This window comes from Monodon monoceros, unplaced genomic scaffold, assembly GCF_005190385.1.
Source record: "Monodon monoceros isolate NGI ecotype Baffin Bay Population unplaced genomic scaffold, NGI_Narwhal_1 Super_Scaffold_2, whole genome shotgun sequence".
Lineage (NCBI taxonomy): Eukaryota > Metazoa > Chordata > Mammalia > Artiodactyla > Monodontidae > Monodon > Monodon monoceros.
In genome coordinates, this window is record NW_021703776.1 from 55,795,072 (window position 1) to 55,812,279 (window position 17,208).

At 47.0% G+C, this 17,208-nt stretch overlaps 1 protein-coding gene across 1 annotated transcript in view; it reads left to right on the forward strand.

Moving 5' to 3' along the window:
• Nucleotides 1-2,805: 2,805 nt before the first annotated feature.
• NFE2L3 (nuclear factor, erythroid 2 like 3) overlaps nucleotides 2,806-17,208 on the forward strand; it is a 34,895-nt gene continuing 20,492 nt past the window's right edge. The window contains exon 1 of the mRNA XM_029233092.1: nucleotides 2,806-3,381. Coding sequence (XP_029088925.1) covers nucleotides 2,806-3,381 — 576 coding nt within the window. The remainder of the gene's footprint in view (nucleotides 3,382-17,208) is intronic.

The following is a 17,208-nucleotide window of genomic DNA, read 5'->3' on the forward strand; positions in this document are numbered from 1 at the left end:
CAATTCTATTACTCTCCTCATCTGGACCAGAAACAAACAGTTTGTGGACTGATCCCAGTTTTGGACTATCCTTTGAGTAGCACTGATTTAAGGATTTTAATAAACATAAATGACTTTTCAAGACTTTTACAAGGCAATGGTGGAGGTATTCTAGAAAAAAAAAACAAAAAAGAAACCCCAACCAAACAAAAAAACCCATTCTCACTCCACTCTCTCTGCCTTCCTAAAAATGGGAACTTTCATTATGTTGAAGGTCAAAGGTATGTAGGACTGATTATGAGTCTCCTGTTTCATATTTGGCCTCAAGGTCCTTTCTGTGCCCCCCCTTCTCACCAGTCCATAATCCACACATTTGAATTGAGCAGTCTGACAGATACTGTGATTATCAGCTCACATTTTAAAGGTGGAGGGTCAACCTCTGTCGCCAACCACATTAGGAAGGAAGTTTGAAGGTCCTTCCTGTTCCTAGTCTATTAGGATCCCTCAAAACGCATCTCAAGTGTAAATGCCTCAATTCAACTGAAAAAAATATGTCTTGAGCTCCGACTGCATGTGAGGTTCTAGGAGATACCACCTTAAAGAAGGTACCATCTCTGTTCTCACCTGGGTTATGGCACTTCCTGTATAGTCATTTATATCTCCAAAATATTTAGGTATTTGAGAACATTCTTTCCGTCCCTAATGAAATCATGTCCTATCCTTCACAGTGTCAGGCAGCTCAGTGCGTTCTCAGTAAAAACTGAGGTAAATATCTGAATTCAGCAGACGTTAACCGAGCCCAGAACTTGAATCCCTGTCCAGGGACTAAATGCTGTGAACAGGGCTACTGTCCCAAATCTCACTAACCCTGCGAGTGTCTCTCTTCCAGCCTCTTCACCACCCCATAACCCCACCCCCAAGGCTTAAAGCGGAAGCGACTTTGAAGAAGTCTGCTTCAGCTCCCCTGGTTCTCACCGGGCAAACTGACATCTCTTGTGAAGTTCTCATTACAGTAGGCCCAAGACAGAGGAGAAAACCAGGTGGAGGAAGGGGCCTTTAAAAACAAGTCTTGGGGCTTCCCTGGTGGCGCTGTGGTTGGAAGTCCGCCTGCCGATGCAGGGGGCACGGGTTCGTGCCCCGGGAGGATCCCACATGGCGCGGAGCGTCAGGGCCCGTGAGCCATGGCCGCTGGGCCTGCGCGTCTGGAGCCTGTACTCCGCAGCGGGAGAGGCCACAACAGCGAGAGGCCCGCGTACCGCAAAAAAAAACAAAAAACAAGTCTTGCTCAACTTCTTACACAACTGCCAACCCTCAGGTAGGCATCACCACCTTCTCCCTCTCTGCCCCCCCCACCACGCCCTGGAAGGAAATGGGAGTTAGTAAAACCTACAATGGCAAGGCCCAGTGCTGGGTACCACGCGGGCACAAAGGTGAGCCAAACAGGTTTTTTGCCCTCAAGAATTCATAATGGGCAAATCAGAACAATTTCAACTACAATGCAAAGTGAAAAGTGCCAGGTGTTGCAATGTTGGCATATGGAGAAATCACCGTGGGGGAAGAGAATCACAAATGGTGAAAATTCATAGGATGTATCTTTGGGTTAAGCCTTGGAGGATAGGTAGTACAAATAATGGGTAACATTCAGAGACTGCTTCCTACCTACCAGGTACTGTGGTTGGTGGTATACATACAGCTCATTTGGGGCTCACAACAGGTGTGCTGAGGGGATGCTCTTATTAGTCCCATTTCACAGTGAGGAAACTGAGGCACAGAGAGTGACCAGTTTGTCCAAGTTTCCAGGCCAGTAAGAAATGGAGGGGGCTTTGAAGTCATGCACGATAACTCTAGCGCTGGTGCTCTTAACCGTCACTTCAGGAGCAAGGGAGACCATGAGGGAAGGCATAGCCTCATGCAGGGGTAGCCCAGGACACAGGGAGGAGTCTGTGAGGCTGGAGCACAGGGTCGGGAGTGGGGGGAGGGAATGGAGAGCAGTGCTTTTTGATCCTTACGGTAGCAGTGGAATCTATATGTCAAACTCTGGGCTTTACATTTTATATTTCCTCTGACTTCACCACATCTGTATCGGACAGGTACTACTATCCCCATTTTACAGATAAGAGAACTGAGGCACAGAGAAGTAATTTATTCAAGGTCACACGACTGGTAGTGGCGCTGGGATGTGAACCCACTGTGCCAGCTCAGTGTTCTCATGTGGGTGGAAGCCCTTTGCGTGCTGCCCAGTGCCTCGACTCCCTCCCCTCGGCCCCCCCCACCAAGTCTACACATCCGGTCCATTCCCACCCACCTTTACTCCGGACCCCCTACTCCCACCCCGCGCATTCAGCCACAACCGCCCAGCCCATGGCCACAGGGTTGGGGGCCACTTGGCGCCCAGAACAACTTCTGCTCCCAGAAAGCTTTGCGTTCCCCCCCGAATAAAGAGCCTTTGAGCCCGGGAGCCCCGCCCCACGCAGGCCTGGGGCGGCAGTGGGCGTGTCCCCAGTGGCGGCGCCCGCGGCCCGGGGCGGGGCCTGGTTGTAGCGCGCGGCTGCGGGGCAGCGGGGCGGCTAAGCTGGCTAGCTCTGCGCGTAGGTGGCTCCTCCTCCTCCGCCTCTCCCGAGCCGCAGGCACCTGGGCGGCTGCGGTTGGACTGTTTTTGTGCCCGGCTCCGGGGTCCCGCGACGGCCGCTGCACGCCCGGGTCCATTGTTTCTGTCTCTTCCGGGCAGGTGCCGGCGGCGCGCAGGGCCCGCACGTGCCCAAGCGGCGGCCGGCGCGCAGGGACCCGCGGGCGCCGGCAGGGGCGTCCCCGGGCGCGCGGCGGGGGATGAAGTACCTGAAGCCGTGGTGGTCGGACGGCGGCAGCCTCCTGCACCTCACCATCCTGCTGAGCTTGGCGGGGCTTCGCCTGGACCTGGACCTGGACCTCTACCTGCTGCTCCCGCCGCGGACCCTGCTCGGAGATGAGCTTCTGCTCTCGGGCGGCCCGACGAGCCCTGCCTACGCGCTCAGCCCCTTCCCGGCCTCGGGAGGGTGGGGGCGCGCCGAGCTCCTGCACCCTAAGGGCCGGGAGCGGGACCCCGTGGCGCCGCCGGAGGGCCAGCTGCTCCGGGAGGTGCGCGCGTTGGGGGTCCCCTTCATTCCCTGTACCCGAGTGGACGCGTGGCTGGTGCACAGCGTGGCTGCCGGGGACGCCGACGGGGCCCACGCGCTGCTCGGCGCCGCCGCCGCCTCTTCGGCCGGAGGAGTGGGCGCCGGCGTGAACGGCGTTAGCCAGGCTGCGCCGGGTAGCGGCGGGAATCCCAGAGCGGCTCCGAGTAGCCCCTTGGCCGCCGGGGACGAGGAGAAGGCTCCCGCGGAACCGACGTCTCAAGTGTCGGACGCCGGCGGACACGCGAGCGAGGTAACAGGAGAGCGGGACGCGAGCGGGGTGATGGGGGACCTGGCCGGGAGCCCTGGAGGGTAGCGAGGGACCTGGGCGGGGGCAACCCTGCGCTCTTCCACCCTCCGCCCCCGGGGGGTTGCGGGTTTGCGGACGACTGTGCGCCTCCCTTTTTTGTGAATCCGAACGAAGCCTCTTAGTGCTGTCGCTGTGGCTCTTAGGCTTTTGGGAATGAAGTGCATGAAATCATCCGTTAGGTTTTAGAGAACACCTTTCGTGTGTTTGACGGTGATCAGGGGTAGTTCGGGGGTGGGGAGGGGAGAGGAGGCGGTATGCTGGAAAATTTATGGCCCACTCTCTTCGTTCGGTACCTCGTGTAAGCTGAGATGTCTTTTTCTGGAACCGAAGGAGGCCTTGGCCCCCGGGAGGATGCACGTTTCTCTTAAGAACCATGCACCCGGCCCAACACGATGGCCCCCTCTGGATTTTAACCCATTGCAGTTTGTTTTTTGATGCGTCCCTGAATTAAGCAGCTGTGGTGAGTGTCAGCTCCGAGGCTAGCACACAAACGGACCTGCTCGTACCTAACCACCCCCACACCTGACAATCCTCCAGCCCCGGGAACTCGTGTAACCCCTTTTTAGCATAAAGAAAACAGGTACCCTGATAGTCACCTAGTGACTAACAAGTCCCCTTTGGTTTGTAGGTTCGAACCTTTCAGTGTAACTTTCTTTTAAAACAAAGTTCACCGAGATCTGTTGACTGAAGCATCTGGTGCTCCCAATGGCAAGTTGGAGTCTAAAGACGCAGCACAGCTATTTCCACAAAATGGCCTTATCCAAAGTTCCCTCAAAGGGGCCTTTTTCATTCTCTCTTGGCCCAAACCTTAGTGTTAACAATCGGTAGTGATCAACAAGGGTTCCTTGGACGTTGTTTTTTGTGGACTGCAATCTTATGCAAAATGGGAATTGGGGCCAGACTGGTTTGTTTGCTGCTCTTCAGAATTGCCCTGTTTGTGTAGGCAGTTGCCAGACGAGCTTCTCCACCCTCTCCTGGAGGGGTCATTGTGCCGAAGTGCCTGGTGATTCAGTGTTATGCAGATCTGATCCCTTCCTCTTCCTGGGGCCGGAACTAATGGCGAGGGGGTTGGTGAGAGTCTCGGTGGGCTCCTGTCTGTTCAGAACACCAGGAGGGAAAGATTCTTTCAGCTCACTTGTCCAGCCTCTCTCTACCCTGTGGGGTGGTCTCACCTGAATCCCCTGCCCCTGCAGGAGTGGTACGCACTGCACTGCTACCTTTCCCGATCCTGCAACATACATGGATGAAAGCCAGTGTGGGCTGCCGGCCCAGGTGGCACCCTGCCCTTATCGCTGCTGAATGCCAGCCGGCCTGCAAAATGTGCAGTGAGGGAGATGAGGCTGTTCACTCTTCAAGGACTTCCCTCCCCGGCCCAGCCTGGTTGATACCTAGTTAGACCAGCAAGCCTGCCTTGGGGGAAGCTCTGAGGACCTAGGCCCAGCCAGACCTTGGATGCCCTGAGCCCAGATTTCCTAGGGGAGAGGGTGAGGTTCACGCTGGGCCATTCTTCTGGTGTTGCCTTCCCCAGCTGGCATGTGTGGACCTGCTGGACCGTGGTAGCTGCTGGGATGACCTGATTTTGTTCATTCTGACGATGATCAGCTGTCGAGCACCTTACAGTTTTCACAGCCAATTCACCTTTATTGGTAACACGTTTTACATGCCCTTATGAGGTCCACAGGCCAGGCATCCTTATATCCAATTCGTATTTAAGGAAAATAGAGGCCCACCGAGGCTGGAGGGCTTGGCTAAACCAACACAGTTAATGAGTGCCAGAACTGGGTCTAGACCCTGAGCTTCCTGGCTCCCGGGCTGGCACATTGAGCATCTACGCTGTACTCAGGTCTTCTGTGCAAGCTTGCAGCTGGAATGGGGCAATGCGCCCCACTCCTGCCCCCAGCACCACTGCTCTCCAATGCTGGATTGACTTCGAAAAGCAGATTGCACCATCCATAATGCCAAAGTTACAATTTGAAACCATGACTCTGGAGAAAATGAGCTGAAAAAAACAGCACTGGTTTTTGCAGTGAGCAAAGCTGCATGTTGGGGCGTCACATAATAATCTGCCCTCATTATAGGTTACTTTAATCTCCCCAAGTCTCGGTGTTTCATCTGTTGAGTGGGAAAGTAATGCTTACCCTCAAGGGTGTTGTGCCAGTTAAGTAGGAAAAGCACGTGTGAAGTGCCAGCCCAGTGCCTGGGATGTAATTGTTGTTCTCTTCTTTTGTTCCCATCTTCAACACACCCTCCTTAACCTGTCCCCACTCACATTATTCCCTTTTGTCTTGTTTGTCTACATGTCTGGCTTGGTTGGTTGTTTGTTAGTTAAGGGGGTGGGGTGTGTTGGAGCCAGACTGCCTGGTTTGGGATCCCAGCTCTACCACGCATTGCTGTGTGACCTCGGGCCATTTCTTAACCAGCCTGTGCTTCATTCGCACCTGCACAATGGGAATAATAATGGTGCCTACCACAGGGGGTTGTTGTGAGAATTAAACAATTCATTCCATGCAACAGGCTTAGAACTGTGCCTGTCCCATCTTAAATGCTCAATAAATGTTAACTTCGAAGAGTGAGTGCTGTGCCCCATAGGAACATCATAGGTTTGTTTTGTTTTAAAATAGATAATTCTGGTGGCTTACATTTGAGCTGTAGGAGATTCCAGTTTTATAGTGTAACTTTCCATAATTTTTGTACATGTGCAAAAATATTTTGGAGTAGGGGATTTTCCAAGTATCAAAAGAAGTACTGCTTTGGTGTCACTTCTCAGTGGGGCTAATCATTAGCTGTGAACAGTACGTGGAATTCCCCAGGGTAGACAAGCTTCCCTTCTTAACCACAGCCATTCACTCCCAACCCGTGAAGCGCATGTTCTTCAAAGTCATGCATGGGTTAAACAAAGCAATGAACAGTTGTTGCAGAATCGTGTGTGAGCATATATGAAGATGGGGTGACTGCTAAAAGCCAGTATCCGTATTTCAGAGAACTGTTGCCACTTTACAACTGAGAGAGGTTGTGGTCATCTTGATGTGGTTTCGTGCCCTGGGACAGACCGGGGACCCTCTGCTGGGAGAGGGCTACAGCAGGACCTCAGATTTACTGTCCTTTGGACTTGGTTTCTTCGGGTCACAGGAAGAATCTGATACAGTCAATATTTGCTTCTAAAAGTAAAGGGAAGGGAAAGAAGGTCCTTGATGATAAAGTAAAAGTTGGTTTTTGTTTCAAAATCAAAGATAGTCCCTGATGCCCGGGCAATTGGAGATAGATGAAATATCAAACACTTGCCAGTTTTCAGCTCACAGCCATGGTACAGAGATAGTCTTATATGTAATTACATCCGTTGCAGTACAAGGTTTCACAGTAGACTTTGTTTTACTTACTAAAATATGCAGTGAAGATGCACCTATGGTCGTCTTATTGGAAAGGATGGCATGGGTCACTGCATTAGTGTCCTAGGGCTGCTGCGACAAAGTACCACGAACCAGGTGGCTTAAACAACAAGAAATATATTGCCTCACGGTTCTGGGGGCAAAAAATTGGAGATAAGGTCTCAGCAGGGTTCCTTCGCTCCTAGCTTCTGGTAGTTTGCTGGCAATCTTTGGCAACCCTTGGTTTCTACTGCATCACCCCAGTCTCTGCCTTCTGCACATGGCATTGTCCCTGTACACATGTCTGTAGCCAGATTTCCCTCTTTATAGGACACCAGTCATATAGGATTAGGGGCCCACCCTACTCATCCTAACTAATCACGTCAGCAACGACCCAGTTTCCAAATAAGGTCACATTCTGGGGCACTGAGGGCTATGACTTCAACATATGAATTTCAAGGGACTCAAGCCAATCTGTTATGCAGTCACCATCTCTCTTTCCTGGCACCTCTTGGGGTGTTCGGCTTGCTTATCAAGTATATACTCCAGTTGTTGAAAATGAAGTCAGCCGTCCTGGAAGCAGCTAGGCTATGCGTAGTGGCATTTGCAGAAGGACTTGGTATAAGTTCATGAGGAAATCGGGGTTTTTTGCTGGCTTGATGTGCCACAACCCCCAGGAACCTTACTCCAGACTTCTTCCCAGTCAGCCCCCTTCACCCGAAGTGGTAGGTTACGGAGAGGTCATCTCTGCGGTGTATGAGCCTCCTCTTTGCTCCCTCTGCTTCTCAGCTCAACTCAGAATCTGCACCGGCGAGCAGACCCCGGCAGGCTGTTCTAGTGGTCAGTGTGCCGGGCCTGGAGTTAGACCAGCTTGGGTAGCTGTAGGTCTCAGCTCACCGCTGACTCGTTATATGACCCAGAGCACAGGTGTTGACCTCCCCGTGCCTTGGTTCTCATATCTGTAAAATGGGATGGTAAGAGTACCTGCAGGAGCTGTCGTGAGGGTTAAAAGAGATCACGCAGGTTCAGCAGGGCTGGTGCGTGGTGAGCCCTCGATAACGTCCGCAGCTGCTGTTCATTCAGCGGGGCCTCGCTGATGCCCTTTCCCAACTTATTCCTGTGCGTTCCGCTGCCACATGCAGGTTTCCAAAGCATGCCTTGGTCCTTACCATTTTCATCTGGGGAGCTTCCCACTAGGTCCCCGTTACCTACCAATTTGATATTTTGTCATTCAAGGCTCCCCGTTTGGCCAGTGTGGCTCCCCTAGCTGAGCTCATCTCCCTCTGATCCTCCACCTGTAGCCTACTTTCCCGCTCTTTCTCCCTTCCTTTTCCCCAGACAGCAGTGCTTTCCTGCCATTTACTTTGTTGCCTTTGCCCAGAATGCCTCCTTTCATTCCTCTCAAGTCTTTTACTGTTAAATTCTGACTTCTCTCCACTATCACCTCATCTACAAGCACTTCCTGTTCTTTCCTTTGAGCCCTATTGCACTTTGTGACATTTCTTCTGTGGGACTTGCATCCTCTACTTTGAACCGCAGTGTCTTGAGTGTGGAAACTGGATCTTTGCTTTTAACCTGCAAATGGCGCCCAGGGACAGGGTTGGGAGCACAGGCCAGTTCAGCCAGCGTCTGTTGAGCGCCCCTCATCCATCTTCCACGTTGGCTCTGCAGAACTTCCAAGATGCTGTGAGCTTGAATATGTCTTGGGACCTTCACGGCCAGAGTCCCAACCAGAAAGTAGGTCATATCCGATATCCTGATGGGCCATCTGACCACTCAATGCCAATTTGAGTGGATGGGGCAGTGGCAAGCAGACTTGGAGGTTGGCATCATAATTAATCAGGTGGTGAAACTCAGGATTGCCTAAAGTGATATAGCAAGTTAGTGACCGCGCCCAGAATACACCAGTCACTGTTCTTAAGCACTGTGTAAACCATGCCTCCCTCCCGCCCACTACAAAACTTAAAACGTAAAAACAAGCTTCTCCCATTTGTGGCAGCCTTTCGATATGAATAATTTATTCTCAAAATCTAGTTAAGGATCTGCATTAATATTCAAATACACTTCTGGAGAGCTGGAGCAGACTGAGCCTCAGGTACATAGCTGGGTGGTTTTTGGTTGAGTTGCAGGTGGTGGTTGGCAGAGTATGGGCAGTGGCTAGAAGCAAGGCACGGCCTTTTGAGATTGGGTGGACCCGGGTTCCCATTGGCATCAGCCAGCGTCCTCTAGAGAACACAGCCAGTATGAGGTATGTGTGTGTGTGTGTGTGTGTTTTTAAGAGACTTATTTCAAGGAATTGGCTAGCGTGTTTGTGGAGGCTGGGCACATCCAGACTCTAGGGCAGCTGGAAACCACCAGCAGGAGGTAATGCTGCAGGCTTGAGGCAGAATTTCTTCCTCGGGGAAACCTCACTTTTGCCCTTAAAGGCTTTCTTTCAACTGATTGGATGAGATAAGGCCCACTCAGATTACAGAAGTTAATCTCTTTTACTGAAAGTCACCTGGTTGGTTGCAGCTGTTAGCCACATCTACAAAATACCTTCACAGCAACACCTAGGTTAGTGTTCGATTGACTTCTAGGTACGAAAGCCTGGCCACGCTGACACCTAAAACTCGTCGTCACCCCATCCCAGCTCCGTCTCTTCCTGGGCAACCTCCATGAGCCGTGGTATCCAAATTGTAAACGGAGAATATTAACCTCTTTCTGGGAGAGTTTGAGGATTAAATAATGCTGTATGTTAAAGGACTAGGACCGTTCCTGGCATGTTAATAAATATTCAACTGATAATTTGCTCTCAGTGCCCCTGAGCTGGGGGGTTGAATCCCCAGGAAAGTCCTGTCTTCCAGAGGACATAACGGAAGACTGCCAGGTCATGAAGAAGGCCTTGGGCGTGTTGGGGAGGCAGAAGCCTGAAGGCTCATCTGAAGGAAGAGCTTCTCAGCCTTTCTTTAGAGCTGAGTTTCTCATCCCAGTGACTGTATCAATTACCGGGTTGCTTGTTACAATGTAGATTTCAGGGCCCACCCCTGACTGGCTGAATCAGAGCCTCTCAGGTGGGGCCTGGGTTGGGTTCTGCAGTTTAGAAGTCCTCCAGGTGATACTTGTGCTGCCCAAGCTTGACCTCAGCCACGGTGTTCCTCCCCCAGGGCCTTTGACTACCCGGCAACGTGTGAATGGAGGGGGTGCCTGGCTGAAAACTGCCTTTCTGTGAATTGAAGGCCCAGAAGAGCTCATGGACTGGGCCAGAGTTACCTGCTTCGGCAGCAGGACCTGGGCTAGTGCCCTGGTTTGCCAGCTGTTGTTTTCTTTTATTATTTTTTTAACATCTTTATTGGAGTATAATTGCTTTACAGTGTTGTGTTAGTTTCTGCTGTACAACAAAGTGAATCAGCTATACGTATACGTATATCCCCATATCCCCTCCCTCTTGCGTCTCCTTCCCACCTTCCCTATCCCACCCCTCTAGGTAGTCACAAAGCACCGAGCTTATCTCTCTGTGCCATGCAGCTGCTTCCCACTAGCTATCTATTTTACATTTGGTAGTGCATATATGTCACTACTACTCTCTCACTGCGTCCCAGCTTACCCTTCCCCATCCCCGTGTCCTCAAGTCCATTCTCTGTGTCTGTGTCTTTATTCCTGTCCTGCCCCTAGATTCTTCAGAACCTCTTTTTTTTTTTTAGATTCCATATATGTGTGTTAGCATATGGTATTTGTTTTTCTCTTTCTGACTTACTTCACTCTGTATGACAGTCTCTAGATTCATCCAGGCCTCTACAAATGACCCAATTTCATTCCTTTTTATGGCTGAGTAATATTCCACTGCATATATGTACCACATCTTCTTTATCCATTCATCTGTCGATGGGCATTTAGGTTGCTTCCGTGACCTGGCTATTGTAAATAGAGCTGCAGTGAACATTGTGGTACATGACTCTTTTTGAATTATGGTTTTCTCTGGGTATATGCCCAATAGTGGGATTGCTGGGTCATATGGTAGTTCTATTTTTAGTTTTTTAAGGAACCTCCATACTGTTCTCCATAGTGGCTGTATCAGTTTACATTCCCACCAACAGTGCAAGAGGGTTCCCTTTTTTCCACACCCTCTCCAGCATTTGTGTTTGTAGATTTTCTGATGATGCCCATTCTAACTGGTGTGAGGTGATACCTCATTGTAGTTTTGATTTGCATTTCTCTAATAATTAGTGATGTTGAGCAGCTTTTCATGTGCTTCTTGGCCATCTGTATGTCTTCTTAGGAGAAATGTCTATTTCGGTCTTCTGCCCATTTTTGGATTGGGTTGTTTGGTTTTTTAATATTGAGCTGCATGAGCTGTTTATATATTTTGGAGATTAATCCTTTGTCCATTTATTCCTTTGCAAATATTTTCTCCCATTCTGAGGCTTTTCTTTTCGTCTTGTTAATGGTTTCCTTTGCTGTGCAAAAACTTTTAAGTTTCATTAGGTCCCATTTGTTTATTTTGTTTTTATTTCCATTTCTCTAGGAGGTGGGTCAAAAAGGATCTTGCTGTGATTTATGTCACAGAGTGCTCTGCCTATATTTTCCTCTAAGTTTTATAGTGTCTGGCCTCACATTTAGGTCTTTAATCCATTTTGAGTTTATTTTTGTGTATGGTGTTAGGGAGTGTTCTAATTTCATTCTTTTACATGTAGCTGTCCAGTTCTCCCACCACCACTTACTGAAGAGGCTGTCTTTTCTCCATTGTATACTCTTGCCTCCTTTATCAAAGATAAGGTGACTGTATGTGCATGGGTTTATCTCTGGGCTTTCTCTCCTGTTCCATTGATCTATATTTCTCTTTTTGTGCCAGTACCATACTGTCTTGATTACTGTAGCTTTATAGTATAGTCTGAAGTCAGGGAGTCTGATTCCTCCAGCTCCGTTTTTCTTTTTCAATATAGTTTTGTCTGTTTGGGGTCTTTTGTGTTCGCATACAAATTGTGAAATTTTTTGTTGTAGTTCTGTGAAAAATGCCATTCGTAGTTTGATACGGATTGCACTGAATTTGTAGATTGCTTTGGGTAGTATAGTCATTTTCACAATGTTGATTCTTCCAATCCAAGAACATAGTATATCTCTCCATCTGTTTGTATCATCTTTAATTTCTTTCATCAGTTTCTTATAGTTTTATGCATACAGGTCTTTTGTCTCCTTAGGTAGGTTTATTCCTAGGTATTTTATTCTTTTTGTTGCAGTTGGTAAGTGGGAGTGTTTCCTTAATTTCTCTTTCAGATTTTTCATCATTAGTGTATAGGAATGCAAGAGATTTCTGTGCATTAATTTTGTATCCTGCTACTCTACCAAATTCATTGATTGGCTCTTTTAGTTTTCTGGTAGCTTCTTTAGGATTCTCTATGTATAGTATGTCATCTGCAAACAGTGACAGTTTTACTTCTTTTCCGATTTGGATTCCTTTTACTTCTTTTTCTTCTCTGATTTCTGTGGCTAAAACTTCCAAAGCTATGTTGAATAACAGTGGTGAGAGTGGGCAACCTTGTCTTGTGCCTGATCTTAGAGGAAATGGTTTCAGTCTTTCACCACTGAGAATGATGTTTGCTGTGGGTTTGTCATATATGGCCTTTATTATGTTGAGGAAAGTTCCCTCTATGCCTACTTTCTGGAGAGTTTTTAATCATAACTGGGTGTTGAATTTTGTCAAAAGCTTCTTCTGCATCTATTGAGATTATCATCAGTTTTTATCCTTCAGTTTGTTAATATGGTTTATCACATTGATTGATTTGTGTATATTGAAGAATCCTTGCATTCCTGGGATCAACCCCACTTGATCATGTTGTATGATCCTTTTAATGTGCTGTTGGATTCTGTTTGCTAGTGTTTTGTTGAGGATTTTTGCATCTGTGTTCATCAGTGATATTAGCCTGTAGAGTTCTTTCTTTGTGACATCTTTGTCTGGTTTTGGTATCAGGGTGATGGTGGCCTCGTAGAATGAGTTTGGGAGTGTTCCTCCCTCTGCTATATTTTGGAAGAGTTTGAGAAGGATAGGTGTTAGCTCTTCTCTAAATGTTTGATAGAATTCGCCTGTGAAGCCATCTGGTCTTGGGCTTTTGTTTGTTGGAAGATTTTTAATCACAGTTTCAATTTCAGTGCTTGTGATTGGTCTGTTGATATTTTCTATTTCTTCCTGGTTCAGTCTCAGAGGTTGTGCTTTTCTAAGAATTTGTCCATTTTTTCCAGGTTGTCCGGTTTATTGGCATACAGCTGCTTGTAGTAATTTCTCATGATCCTTTGTATTTCTGCAGTGTCGGTTGTTACTTTTTTTTCATTTCTAATTCCATTGATTTGAGTCTTCTCCCTTTTTTTCTTGATGAGTCTGGCTGATGGTTTATCCATTTTGTTTATCTTCTCAAAGAACCAGCATTTAGTTTTATTGATCTTTGCTATTGTTTCTTTCATTTCTTTTTCATTTATTTCTGATCTGATCTTTATGATTTCTTTCCTTCAGCTAACTTTGGGGGGTTTTTTGTTCTTCTTTCTCTAATTGCTTTAGGTTTATGGTTAGGTTGTTTATTTGTGATTTTTCTTGTTTCTTGAGGTAGGATTGTATTGCTTTAAACTTCCCTCTTAGAACTGCCATTGCTGCATCCCATAGGTTTTGGGTGGTCATGTTTTCATTGTCATTTGTTTCTAGGTATATTTTGATTTCCTCTTTGATTTCTTCAGTGATCTCTTGGTTATTTAGTAGCGTATTGTTTAGCCTCCATGTGTTTGTATTTTTTGTGTGTGTGTGTGTTTGTATTTTTTTACAGTTTTTTTCCTGTAATTGATATCTAGTCTTATAGCATTGTGGTCGGAAAAGATACTTGATGCGGTTTCAGTTTTCTTAAATTTACTAAGGCTTGATTTGTGACCCAAGATATGGTCTATCCTGGAGAATGTTTCATGAGCACTTGAGAAGAAAGTGTATTCTGTTGTTTTTGGATGGCATGTCTTATAAATATCAATTAAGTCCATCTTGTTTAATGTGTCATTTAAAGCTAGTGTTTGCGTATTTATTTTCATTTTGGGCGATCTGTCCATTGGTGAAAGTAGGGTGTTAAAGTCCCCTACTATGATTGTGTTGCTGTCGATTTCCCCTTTTATGGCTATTAGCATTTGCCTTATGTATTGAGGTGCTCCTATGTTGGGTGCATATATATTTACAATTGTCATATCTTCTTCTTGGATTGATCCCTTGATCATTATGTAGTGTCCTTCTTTGTCTCTTGTAATAGTCTTTATTTTAAAGTCTATTTTATCTGATATGAGAATTGCGACTCCAGCTTTCTTTTGAGTCCCATTTGCATGGAATATCTTTTTCCATCCCCTCACTTTCAGTCTGTATGTGTCCCTAGGTCTGAAGTCGGTCTCTTGTAGGCAGCATATGTACAGGTCTTGTTTTTGTATCCATTCAGCCATTCTTTGTCTTTTGGTTGGAGCATTTAATCCATTTACATTTAGGGTAGTTATCGATATGTATGTTCCTATTACATTTTCTTAATTGTTTTGGGTTTGTTATTGTGTTTTCCTTCTCTTTTGTTTCCTGCCTAGAGAAGTTCCTTACCATTTGCTGTAAAGCTGGTTTGTTGGTGCTGAATTCTCTTAACTTCTGCTTAACTGTAAATGTTTTGATTTCTCCGCGCAATCTAAATGAGATCCTTGCTGGGTAGAGTAATCTTGGTTGTAGCTTTTTCCCTTTTATCACTTTAGATATGGTCTGCCACTCCCTTCTGGCTTGCAGAGATTCTGCTGAAAAGTCAGCTGTTAACCTTATGGGGATTCCCTTGTATGTAATTTGTTGCTTTTGCCTCGCTGATTTCAATATTTTTTCTTTGTATTTAATTTTTGATGGTTTGATTAATATGTGTCTCAGTGTGTTTCTCTTTGGGTTTATCCTGTATGGTATTCTCTGTGCTTCCTGGACTTGATTGACTATTTCCTATTCCATGTTAAGGAAGTTTTCAACTATAATCTCTTCAAATATTTTCTCAGACCCTTTCTTTTTCTCTTCTTCTTCTGGGACCCCTATAATTCGAATGTTGGTGCGTTTAATGTTGTCCCAGAGGTCTCTGAGACTGTCCTCAATTCTTTTCATTCTTTTCTCTTTATTCTGCTCCCTGTCAGTTATTTCCACCATTTTATCTTCCAGCTCACTTATCCGTTCTTCTGCCTCAGTTATTATTATTGATTCCTTCTAGAGTATTTTTAATTTCAGTAATTCTGTTGTTCATCACTGTTTGTTTGCTCTTTAGTTCTTCTAGATCCTTGTTAAATGTTTCTTGTATTTTCTCCATTCTGTTTCCGAGATTTTGTTTGTTTGTTTGTTTGTTTTGCGGTATGCGGGGCCCCTCACTGTTGTGGCCTCTCCCATTGTGGAGCACAGTCTCCGGATGCACAGGCTCAGCGGCCATGGCTCATGGTCCTAGCCACTCCGCGGCATGTGGGATCTTCCCGGACCGGGGCACGAACCCATGTCCCCTGCACCAGCAGGCGGACTCTCAACCACTGCGCCACCAGGGAAGCCCTGTTTCTGAGATTTTGGATCATCTTTACTATCATTACTCTGAATTCTTTTTCAGGTAGGTTGCCTATTTGTCTTCATTTATTTGGTCTTATAGGGGTTTACCTTGCTGTTTCATCTGTGACAAATTTTTTTGTTATTTCTTTTTTTTTTGATGGTGGTGCTGTATTCCTGTCTTACTGGTTGTTTGGCCTGAGACATCTAGCACTGGAGTTTGTAGGCAGTTGGACAGAGCCTGGTCTTGGTGCTGAGATGAGGACCTCCGGGAGGCCTCACTCCGACTGATATTCCCTGGGGTCTGAGGTTCTCTGTTAGTCCAGCGGTTTGGACTCAGAGCTCCCACCACAGGAGCTCGGGCCCGACCTCCGGCCTGGGAACCAAGATCCCTCAAGCGCACAGTCCAGCAGCAGCTCCAGCCTCCTCGCTCAGTCTCTCACTGTGGGACGCCAGCTGTTGTTTTAAAGTTAAAGCCAGATCTCTCTAGTTCCTTGCTGGGGTTGGGGAACTAGCATGCCCCCAAAGCTAATTATGAATGCAGAACTAACTTGCAAATAAGTGCAGTTTAAAATTAACTCGTGCTTAAGTTCTAGAACAGGTAATGCTAAGGTAAAAATGTAAGAATAGCAGAGAACTTTCTGGGGAGGTAGAAATGTTCTACCTCACAGTTGAGGTGGGAGTTAAATGGGTGCCTCCATTTGTCAGAATTGTACAGCTAAAGTTTATGCATTTCTGGCCGGTGTAAATCCTGCCTAAAAACTGAAAGAATAATTGAGTGATGGGGAGGGGGTGGCAGTATTAGTGATATAAGAATGGCAGGTAATTGTTGCCACTGGGTGTGATGGGCACCTGGAGGGCTTACTGTATTCTGCTTTCTGTTTATTTTATGTGCTTGAAATTTCCTATTATAAAGAAAATACAAAAACATCATGCATTTCGAAAGCCAGTTGGCCTGTCCTGCCTGCTGGAGTAATCTAGCCTTAAATGAATCATAAGTGAATCTCTGTTGCTCCCCTGCCCCACCCTCTCCCGGTCCCTCAGCCTGCACCAGGGGTGACTTGCAGGAGAAGCAGCTCCTTTTAAAATCAAAGCCTGCAGGCTGGCGTTCATGCCCTTGTGTCCTAGGTGTTGAGGCTCCTGTTTAGAAACTGGTTATTTTCATACCCAGCTTCTCCTGGTGGGCAGTCACATTGCATGGCTGTTTCGACCACGTGGAGGACGCCTGCCAGTTTTCTAGCTGCCTCCCTGTCTTCTCCAGGGGCCTTCAGAAGTGAGTTTAGTCTATATCACATGTTATGGTGGAAAGTTTCCAGCACATATAATAAGGGGAGAGAGTGGAGATTGGATAATGGAGTCCCATCCCTGTCACCAGCTTAACAGTCTTAGGTCATCTGTCACTCCCCCTGGCCCTCCCCCCATTAATTTGAAACAAGTCCCAGACATCATTTCTTGTGATTCTTGTACCAGCTCTTTGCAGGCACTTAGCCAAGAGAAGAGGAAAGCCTGGTTTTGTTCCTCTCTCACTCTTCCCACAACCTTCATCAACTCCCAAAATCTTCTACAAATATTTTAGTGTATATCCCTAAAATATAAGGACTCTTCTAAACATCACCACAATGCCATTACCACATCTAAAAAAGACAACAAAAAATTGTTATCACCAAATATCCAGTCGGTATTTAACCCCAATTATCTCATGATATGTTTTTTCTCAATTGGTTTGTTGGACTCGCAATCCAAATAAGATCAGCGCCTTGCACTGTTGCTAGCTGTTCTGCCTGATAAGGTGCTATTCAGACAGAGAGGAACTTGCTTTATTTGGGCGGCATGAGCTCTTCCCACCTCTGCTGTTCTCAACTGTGTGAAGCA